Below are 11,006 nucleotides of genomic sequence, written 5' to 3'. Positions count from 1 at the left end.
CGCTGTAGCTCAAGTGGTAGAGCGCTCGCCTTGAGCTGAAGAGCTGAGGGACAGTGCCCAGGCCCAGAGTTCAAGCCCCACGACCGACCAAAAAAAAAAAAAAAAAAATCTCACAGGTTTTCCTGCCTGGGCTGCCTTTGAACCATGATCCTAAGACTCAGCCTCCTGAGTAGCTAGGATTACAGACATGAACCACTAATGCCTGGCTTTGACAAAGCATTTTTATAAAAATAATGACAAATCTTCATTTGGAAGATAGGAACAAAATCACTGAAGGTGTAGCTTAAGTGGCAAAGCACTTGCCTAGTAAGCTCAAGGCCTGAGTTAGTAAACAGACAAAAAGAAGGAACAAGATGTGCCCTTTTTCTCCAATGCCAGTAGATGTATAAAGATGGTACTATGCCTTTTATTTTATCCAATTACAAGATGTTAGAAGAGATCTAAGTAAAAGAACAAACATGAAAGCAAAGGAAGGAAGACACTAACTACAAAGTAATAGAATTACATATAGAGGAAACTACTCACAGAGGATCTCTTAGACTTTAAAATAGAGGGGTAGTCTGGGCACTGGTGGCTCATGCCTGTAATCCTAACTACTCAGAAGGCTAAGATCTGAGGATTGTCATTTGAAGTCAGCCTGGGCAGGAAAGTCCATGAGACTCTTATCTCCAATTAACTACCACTAAACAGCTGGAAGTGGAGCTGTGGTTCAAGTGCTGGAGCACTAGCCTTGAACAAAAGAAGCTCAGGGAAAGCACCCAGGCCCTAACTTCAAGCCCCTAAACCGGCACAGAGTAAATAAATAAATAGATAAAACAGATAGAAATTTAAAAATAAAATCAAGGAGTAAGACAGCAGGGCTAGAGGAGGAGGGAAAGAATTCAGAAATCTGCCCTACGACTGATAGTATAGTAACAAAATGATTTATTTGAAATGGCTGCACAGTAACCTATAATTTAAGGTTGTAGCTAGTAAGTGAACAAGCATGTTAAGATTAATTCTTTGTAAGATATACAGAGAAATTCTGAACTTTGTAATAAATATAGTAAAGTCTCTATTAGTAGAGGTGCAGACAAGTGTAGCTAAAAGCAGCCCCTGTAATAAACTGAAGGACATCAAGGGTAAGACCAAAAGAGAAAACTGCAGAAAGTAGAGAATGAATCATGTACTAAATAATCCAATGTGGAAAAGATCATTAAAAAAGCAGAAGATAACCCGTTACCCAAGTTACTTACATAAAGACAAGTATATTTCACCTACCTCTACAACTGAGAATAGTTTAGAAATAAAAAAGGAGCCCACAATGCATGGAAGCTGGCATTAATCCTTCATAACGAAGGATTAATATTACCTCAAATTTGTAACAAAATCAAAGGAACAGAAAATACTGAGAATTTTAATTTCTTAGTTATAAAAACTTACCTTATAAAAACTTGGCTTGCTGCAACTAAACTTGATCAGATATTTCCCAGTATATAACATTTACATGTTTCCATAACATTTCTCTCCTTTGATCATTTTGTATACTACATGAAAACATGTCTCCAGTCACACCTAAAGCACTAAAATCTCCATCTTACCTTTCTTTCGTGCTTTGACAGCTTCTTCCCACAATCTCAGGGTCTCTACCTGCTTCCCTGGCCAGCTTGTCACATGTTGTTGCTGCTGCTGCTGCTGCTGCTGCTGCTGCTGCTGTTGCTGCTGCTGCTTCTGATTGCTGGTCTCTTCACTCATGCATGCTATATATTACAAAACAAACCAGAAACACTGTGTTTAGCTTGAAAATGTACGGCTAATTCTTCAAAACCCCAAACTTAAGATACTTTGATTCCTCATGTCTATGAATTTTATTATTTAATGCCTCCTACTACGTTGCTGTTTTTATCTGCTTGTGTCTCCATTGATCAAAATAAAGTAGTGCATTTTAAAATGTAGAGACCTAAGGAAAACCAATATTAAGAAGAAAATAATTGTTTGCTACATTAAAACAATAAGTGTCCTAAAAAGTGGAGAGCTGTCGCTCAAATGGTAGAGCAAAATTGAGGATCCAAGTCAAGCCCCATACCTAGTGCACGTGTGCACACACACACACACACACAGTGGAAGACAGGTAATATTATCATGGACTCAATATTCATTATACTAATATATTTGCTTACTTAACCACAGTAATATATGCTAAAAATAAATTTTAAAGTATGACACTGCAGATAATTCAATGTACTAACAAAAGGAGATGAGATTAAAACACATTAAGCTTTCTTTCCCATTCATTTAAGCCATCCATGGCTACCTTTTTTTTTTTGGGTCCGGTCATGGGGCCTGAACTCTGGGCCTGGGTGCTGTCCCTCAGCTCTTCAGCTTAAGGCTAGCGCTCTACCACTTGAGCCTTTTTTTTTTTTTTTTGAGAGTTGGATATTTCTGTCATCTGCAATCTATATGTAAGATACAGACTTTTAAGAAAATACTTTCTACATTCTTCTAGCAGAAATAGGGAAGCATTGTTTCAAGAAAGGCCATCTGAGTATGTATAGTATCATGGGCCATATAAAATTATAGACAGATAGGCTATAGGCAGCCAATCAGAATTATGTGTCCTGTCCTGTAACAAATAACTTCATGGATTTATATAGCCTGTAGGCCAGAGGTTCCTCACTCTTAATCTAGTGGTTAGAGTAACCCCCCAAAAGAAGCCTAGGCAAAATCAAAATATTAAAATTTACCCTTAAGTCTCTGGAATATTTGCTCTTCACCTCTAAACTTAAGGCAAGCAAAGTATTTAAACCTTTAAATGACTATGATATATCCTGTTCCGCTAAAGGTTTGGGTTTGAAAAACAAGCTTTTTTTTTTTCTTTTTTCCCCCGGTTGGCAATGGGGCTTAAACTCAGGCCTAGAGGGCTTTCCCTGTGCTTTTTCACTCAAGGGTAGCCCTCTACCACTCTGAGCCACAGCACAACTTCCGGTTTTCTAGTGGTTAATTGGAAATAATCTCACGGACTTTCGTGCCTGGGCTGGCTTTAAACTGCATTCCTCAGATCTCAGCCCCCTATGTAGCTAGGATTATAGGTATGAGCCACTGGTGCCCTCCTGAAAAACAAGCTTTTTAACACTACCTTCACACCTTTAAAATTATTATTATTAGGAACATTTATTAATAAAATCAGGAGTTAGGAGACACATAACTGAGAATCTTCCTGAGTTTAACAAGTAAAATTACCTAGTATAAAACAAGCTTCCTAATGTGGCTCTGTTGACTCAATTCTAACACAGTAGAGCCTTTTATTCAACCCACATGAAAAAAGAACACAAAAAAATAGCTGTAGTCTGCTATGTTGGTATTACTAGATAAGCACAGGATGAAAACAAAAAGAGTGGAAAGGTTATCAATACGATTTGCATGCATGAATGTAATGCACAGCTTTGACACTACCACATTCTCTCTATTAATGTCTATTCACCATTCTGGTGACAGGAGGAAATATATTAAATGAACATTAATACAGTCATGAGAACACAGCAAAATACCTCTATTATAGGAAAATCTAGGTTTTATCAATATGAAATGTAAAAGACTACCTAAAGCATCACCTACTTTTACTGATGCCTTGTTTACATGTGTTACAGTTGATACTTTGGCTTTGCCCATGTGTCTTTAAGTGGCTGGTGATATATGCTGCACTCAGGAGCTTCCCACAGATGTTACATGATACCTTGCCTTCATGGCGCACCATGTGTGTCCGTAGTCTGTCTTTGGTAGCAAAGGCAGCAGTGCACGTCTGCATGAGGGAGGAAAACTTTTTTTAAATATAGACTATCCTGTTCTACTCGTTTTAAAGTACGTTATATTCTGTGTATTACTCTATCCATGTCAGCAAGTCAACTTAGTTAGTTAACTTTCCATTGTATATGTTACTTAGCGAGTTATAATCATACTAAATCACTTGGTGAATTTTAGATTCTCCCTTTGGGGAGAATTTAAGTTGAGCTTTACAATTTACTAAACAGTTTAATATTGAACAAGTTACTTAACCTACATACCTACATGATGTTCTTTATCTGCAGAGTGGTGATAATACCTACCATAAAACTATTGGGGATTAAGAGCCTGACACACTTAGCAGACACTAAAAGATACTAACATCCTTCCTCCAATTAGGTTTTTTTTTTTAGACCTCAAATAATTTACTTAATAAAACCATTTATTAACAAACTTAACTGATTGAAAGCACTGAACAATTCCAGCAACAAACTAGGATTAGTGATGTCTAAAATAGTCATTTGATATGGCAAAATTGTAAACTGAAACAGTCATTACCATAACAAGTCAAGTAAAATCACTAATCTAAACATATTTTCAAGTAACCAGAAAATTATCCATTTTGGTAACAGCAGACAATAATCTAATCAATGAAAACAGGAAAAAATTTCTCTATTTCTATTATACTTAAAACTCCTTATCCATCAACCCAAAAATTAATTTAAAACTCTTCATTCCACCCCCCCAACAACGTCTCACTCTTGCCTACATTTAAACTCTTCTTCTTTTATTCACTTTGAATTCACAACAATCTCCACATGATTATAAATATTCTCATACCAAAAATGCTGCTACCCAAGGAAAGGGAAATATAGCTTAATAAAAATAACACACATTTTTAAATGATCTTGTCTTATACAGAAGCTGTCATTTATATTTTATAAAACTAGAATCAAATGGACCACATTTACTCGAGTCAGTGATTTGAAAACTGTTCAAGAATTGTGAGATTTGACTGGCTCAGACCTTTTGGATACTGTGCATTAAGTGCTACACTAAGGATAAGTCATTTTAACTCTTACTTGGCATTTGAAGGGTCTTTCTGTTGAATGGACATGTTTTACGTGACAGCTTAAGTGGTCAGGCCTGTGAAAGAGAGTTTCAAACAGAAGATGTAATGGAACACACATAGAGAAATGCTACTTATGTGATGCTTTTATGCTTGGTAGACCAGAGGGGGGAATTTAAAGAAAGCTAGCAGAATTACCAACTCTTCCCTCTTCCCCCAAAGTCTCCTTACCTTTCTTACCATAAACAAAACTCAGTCCTTCTAGCTGTTGTTTTTCTCCTAGTCAACATCAAATGATATTAGGTTCTTGACTCTCTAATTACAAAATACTCAAAAGTGTTAGTCCTACCTAACAGGATCAGGAATACCTGCCACTAACTATATTAATTGGGAAAGCTTTCACAAATGAAGATTTCAAGATTAATAAAATGTTAATGTCCACAGAAAAATGGAAAAATGTACTGTGAGTATCCAAGGTCATCCCAACTTTCAGGAAGTATGTTCCTTTGATTTGCTCAGTGAACCTCATCTCTAGTCCTCTAACACAGGTGGAAACTGATGGTCTATAAACTGGCAAATAAGAAGTATCCATATGCCACATGAAGGCCTGAGTCTATCAAGGCACTTCTTAGATGAAATAACAGGTTAATCACTCTGTCACCAGTTGTCAACCACACCAAACTGACCTAAAGGTATAATAGTTATATCACCAATCTCCTCCAATAACACAGGTTTGCCCATATCCATTCTCCTATAAACCTAGATCCCAGAGACAAAACTAGAGTTCACTGACACCACAATGGAAAAAGCAAAGCAAAATGGAGTACCTCGAGAAGCCTTTCCCACAAACACTGCAAGTATAGGGTTTGGTGATGCCTCCTTCATGAGACCTCACATGGTAAGTCATCCGGTCCTTTCTCTTGAAGCGCTGATTACAAATAGGACACTCAAAGGGCTTTTCATCTGAGTGGGAGAGCTTGTGCCGGTTGAGGTGGTACACGTCTCGGAAGGCCTTCCCACACATCTCACAAGCATGGTTCTTCTTGACAGGCTTACTTGGTTTCTTGACAGACTGGGTGACGGGCATAGCTGTGGTGCTGGCACTGCTACTGGGGTTGGTGCCCGAGGAAGATGTAGTGACTGTTGACAAGATGCCTGCAATGGTTGAGACCAACGAAGTTCGGCTGCTGTCCCCAGCGATGGTGGAGATAAGGGGAACCACTGTAGTGGGGGTTTTCTTTGAGCGGGACACCAACTTGATCCCTGTGTGGCAGGATACGTGGCGCCTCAGGTGATAGCTGTCCCTGAATGCTTTACTGCAGTAAGTGCACACAAATGAAGTTTTGGGTTTCTCTTTTTTAATCCCAATAGCATCCTTTAATGTTTCTGGTGCAGCCTGAGGTTTTTGAATTATTGGTATTGGAAGCAATGGTTTCTGATCAGGGGGCTCCACAGCAGAGCTCAGGAGGGGCAGTAAGCTGTTCTGTGCTGCCTGCTGTTGGTGATGGGAGGCTTCCTGGGCCTAAAACCAAACATTTACACTTGAGAAACTCAGCCTTTCACAATGACCTTCAAAATTCAACATGCTCCAGACCATAGAGACTAGAAATCAACAGTCCAAGAGGTATTTTCTGCAGTAGAGATCCACCAAAGACCTAGTTAACTCGCAAAGCTTCCAATACAAAGCATTCAAAATTACTTTGCACACACAAAACTTTTGCAACTTAAGTTGCTTACTTGCTTAGTTACCTGCTTCATAAGTGCCATACCATCTGAAATCAGTGTGCACTAGTCTATCAGAGCCAAAAGCAAGTTTAAGTAACATGTCAAGAAAAATTACACTCCAGACTTAAGTATTTATCATACCTTACTACAGCAACCACACACACACACACACACACACACACACACACACACACACTCACACACTCCCTCACTCATAATTCTACTTCTTATCTCTTAAGCATCCTTGTTGCTCCCTTCCTCCAAAGAAAACTCTTAGTGACTGAGAAAGGGGCTGTTGCTAAGTGATGAGAGGAATCTAGTTATCTGAATACACATGCTAATTGTTGTTTATTTTTAAAGTTTTCACTTAATTCTTTTGAAAGATTTGGTTGAAACAAAACATGCTGTTAATCAACTTGGAAGGCATCTGATGGTAGTCTATGGCAAAACACCTGGCAGTTGTTTTTCAGGTCATTTAATCTCCAGTAGAATCTGTATCCTTTAGCAATACTAGCTGTTCAGACTCTATAAACTCACCAAGATAGAAAAACAAAACTATAAAGACTTAAATTCCTTTTATGTCCATCTTCTTCCAGCAGTTGAAGATTTTTGGTAAAGTGCTAGACATTTTCTATGATAATGTGCTTCTCCACTCCAAAACTGAACACTGAAAAGTTTCTTTAGCTGCACTGAAACCAACATTTCAATGTGGGTTGGGTTCTTGGTATTTATGAATAGTTATTTTCTTGGTTTTGATTCTCACACATCCATATGGATAAACATTTAGGAAATGATGGAAACAATTCCTGAAATACTTCTTCCTAATGTTCTTTATACCACAATTGTTTTTGAAACTCTCTTGACAGTGAGCCCAAGCTCCTATGCTTGAGGGATTTTTGTTGCTGTTGTGTTTTGTTTATTTTTAGTCAATACCAGGATTTGAACTCATTTGCTTGGTTGGCATTCTACTACTTGAGCCACACTTCAGCCTTTCTTTTTGCTCATTATTTTGGAGATGGGAGTCTCAAGAACTTTTCTGCCTGAGCTGGCTTAGAACCACAACCCTCCAGGTCTCAGGCTCTCAAGTAGCTAGGATTATAGGCCTGAGCCACTAGCATCCAGCTTATGTTTGAGTTTTGTAATCCTAAAAAGATATATGCACTAAGAAGAATTCCAAGTATTTTAAGCACACAATATCCTAGGAAGAGCCCACTCCATCATCTCAGACACTTTAGACAATTATTTACCCTCTGGCTCTACAATCACTTGATTAGCTAACTTGATTGAAGAAGGTAGGGAGATACAAGGAAACATACATACATACTCAAACACACACACAACCTCCTCTACTGATGGCTACCAACCACACATTGCTTCATGTTTATAGCTATAAAACAGCTGAACCTGGAACTACTTTCCATCAATGACTAGGAGATATGGTATCCAAAGCATCGGTTTCAATTTCATAATTCTGACTTAAATATCCTTTGGATCCTGGAGGTTCATTCAGAAGTTATATGATTACTTATGAATATCTTTCTAGACTTAATACTTAACACTAAATTATAGTCCATATGATTCGTAGAGCTCTTATAAGTATCAGAGTCTACCATCCAAGTGACCTCAGTAGAAAGTTCATAGAATTCAGACTCTAATCTTACCCCTTTCTTTTCCAACTTGGCTGTAGAATACCCATTTCCATACAGCATGCAAAACATTTATAGCTGAAGATAGCTCAAGATGTGTAATTTCAAAGGCTAATAGGTCAAATAGTCTAAAATGCAAATCTTCTGTACAAAGTTCAAACGTAACATTTTAAGGTATTTTTCAATCATAAACAACCATTAGTACAATGAAATACTAAAAGCACTTACTGTCATTTTACCAATTCAGATGTCTGTAGCAGCATAAAGTATTTTTACAACATTGCTATGCTCCCTCTCTTATGAGGATCATACCAAGTTCCCACTTCTTGAGTAAAATGCAGTAGAACCACTACCAAAATCACTCTGAGGATTCCTAGGATCCCCATATTTGTACGTGATGGATGTCTTTTTCAAAGGGGCACTGAGTTTTCACAACAGATAACAAGAGTAAAGAATAACCATGGTCTGACTTGAGGGGTTTAGTTTTTAAATACAACTTCTAAATTTCTTTTGATTAGCATCATGAAATCAAACTTTTCATTTTATCTCCTATCTCTCTCAAGTGCAAGGCTTTTTAGTCCTGCCCAAGCTTTACCTTATTTCTAAGACTGACAAAAGCAAAACAGAAGTGTTACTTCATTACTCAGAGTGGTAGGTTACCGCATCATGAAATCTCCAGTGCCAGAGGGTAAAAGATTTTGTACTGAAACAAATTAGCATTGGTGACTCATATCTTGAATGTCCTGTAAGGAAAATCATCCATCAAACATTTTAACACCTATGACTTTCACTTTTCACTAGGCTATCTGGAAAGCAAGCAGGTATTAAATTATTTTAAAACTATAAATTCAACAGGATGTTCCAGGAAACACACAATAGAGCTTAACTCAACATTTCCCAGGGAAAATTACTTGTTAGAATTGATTATCTATTCATATTTTCCACAGAAAAGACTGATATATTCTATTCGACTCCTCAACTCTGTTAGAAGTTTTCCAACAATTTTCACCGCATACATTGCAAGACCGGGATCAAATATTAGCTTTCACACATTTCCATAAGTTGGAAAAAATTTCACTAGCTTGGATTTGCTTTATGCAGAGAAATAACAGTAATTTTAAAAAGTATTCCAAAAGATCTTTGAGCTAGCTCCTCCAAGATATGGTTTTCCCATTACAAAAAGAACTTGATTTTTCTAACTTTTTTTAACAATATGAAAATCAGTTAGTTATATGGCTCATCAATATTTCATTTTAGAACGATTATTGAGAGCTGCTTCTAGATAAGGCATGTGCTACCTTTACACAATTTAGGATGCCAGCTAGTCATGTAATTTCCTTACGATAGTATTATCAAGTTCATCAAAGCACAATCATGCAATTGAGATCAGAATGAGAAAAGGGGAAAGTCCATGGGTTCCATAATTTTAAGAATTTTCAATTTTATGAAATCCCAATATATGCAAGTTCCTTAAAAACCAAACTGCCCACATTTGAAAAATGTCTTAATAAAACTGACCAGATCTACACAACAAGTAATTCTGAACTCCTTCCCTATTTTGACTCCATTGGGATGAGTCAAGAGATGCTGGAAGGACTTTTAAATTCTACATCCATTCCTCATTAGCGCCTAAAGGTCGCAAGCGCCTAAGCCACACGTCTGCGAGTCCACCAAATACTCCAAGAGAGAAAAATAACGAGAGAGGAGGGGAAGGCGGCACGCAGAAGTTTGCGAACCTCCTCGGGTTCCCCAGGTTCTCTCCGAGCTCCCCGCGACTGCCCACTAAATGCTTCATTTGCAAACAGAAACGAAGCCAGGGGCGGGAGTGAGGCAAAGCTCCAGACAGGAATCTTCCCCCCCAAAGACGTAGGGCAAGAGGACGGCCGAGGTACCCGCTACGGTCACGCTTAAGTTTCTCGCGGAAAGAGCGGACCAACACGCCAACGAGTGACTCATCTGGGGCTTTGTGAGCGGACTCGGTCCGCGCTCTCCCCTCACTCGTCGGCCCACTCGGCTGGAGGGGCCCTCGGAGCCAGCCGGGAGAGAAAGAGCGCTGCGAGGAGACCGTGCGGGGCCCCCGCCGCGCCCGGCCCGGCCCGGCTGCGGGGATCCCCCGGACTGAATGGGACGCGCGGGAGACTGGACGGAAGACGGAGGGTGCCAGCTGCCAAGGCACGGCACAAAATCGAGACCCAGTGAAAAAGTTTGGGAAGGGCAGACACACTCCCAGCACCCCCCCCCCATGCACACACGGCGTAAACACGGGGGGGGGGGACCGGCGGGAAGGGGGAGTGGCGGGGAACCCGGGGATACCCGCTATTCGCGGGATGTGGGAGGAGGGTCAGAAAGTCAACACGCAAGCACACACACAAAAAGAGGAGAGGGAGGTGAAGAACACGGAGCGCGGGGGAAAGATGGACGGAGCGTGCGGGGGGAGGCGACTCGGAGCGGGATCGGGGGACCCCCCCCCGGTCTCACCCCACCTTGCGGCCCAGGCCCGATGCGCAGGGGCCGAGCGGCCCGCGCTCTCCAGCGGCCCGGCGCCCTTCTTTCTCCGGGCCGCGGGGTGGTGACAGCGGTCGGCCTCCTCCCTTCCCCTTCAGGGCGGGCGGGAAGGGTGTGCGTGTGCGTGTGTGCGCGCGTGCTTGTGGGCTGGGGGGGCTCCGGGGTTCACCCCAAGGCCTGCTTTCTCCACCGCACCCCGAGAGGCCGCCTCCTTTCACCTCAGCAGCCGGGCTCCGCCGGGGCGGGCAGGCGGAAAAACAAAGGGGGATTAAGGCCGGGCCGGAGCGCGGGGCCGGGAGGGA

At 40.6% G+C, this 11,006-nt stretch overlaps 1 protein-coding gene across 1 annotated transcript in view; it reads right to left on the bottom strand.

Moving 5' to 3' along the window:
* Vezf1 (vascular endothelial zinc finger 1) overlaps positions 1–11,006 on the bottom strand; it is a 54,786-nt gene that overhangs the window by 6,173 nt on the left and 37,607 nt on the right. The window contains exons 3-7 of the mRNA XM_013036689.1: positions 10,683–10,851; positions 5,656–6,350; positions 4,842–4,905; positions 3,595–3,778; positions 1,581–1,739 (exon numbers count right to left, since the gene is read on the bottom strand). Of these exons, the coding sequence (XP_012892143.1) occupies positions 1,581–1,739; positions 3,595–3,778; positions 4,842–4,905; positions 5,656–6,350; positions 10,683–10,851 (1,271 nt within the window). The remainder of the gene's footprint in view (positions 1–1,580; positions 1,740–3,594; positions 3,779–4,841; positions 4,906–5,655; positions 6,351–10,682; positions 10,852–11,006) is intronic.

The sequence above is a fragment of the Dipodomys ordii genome, unplaced genomic scaffold (assembly GCF_000151885.1).
Source record: "Dipodomys ordii isolate 6190 unplaced genomic scaffold, Dord_2.0 Scaffold7, whole genome shotgun sequence".
Classification (NCBI taxonomy): domain Eukaryota; kingdom Metazoa; phylum Chordata; class Mammalia; order Rodentia; family Heteromyidae; genus Dipodomys; species Dipodomys ordii.
Note: the sequence above shows the minus strand (reverse complement) of the source record. Positions and strands in the feature narration are given on the sequence as shown.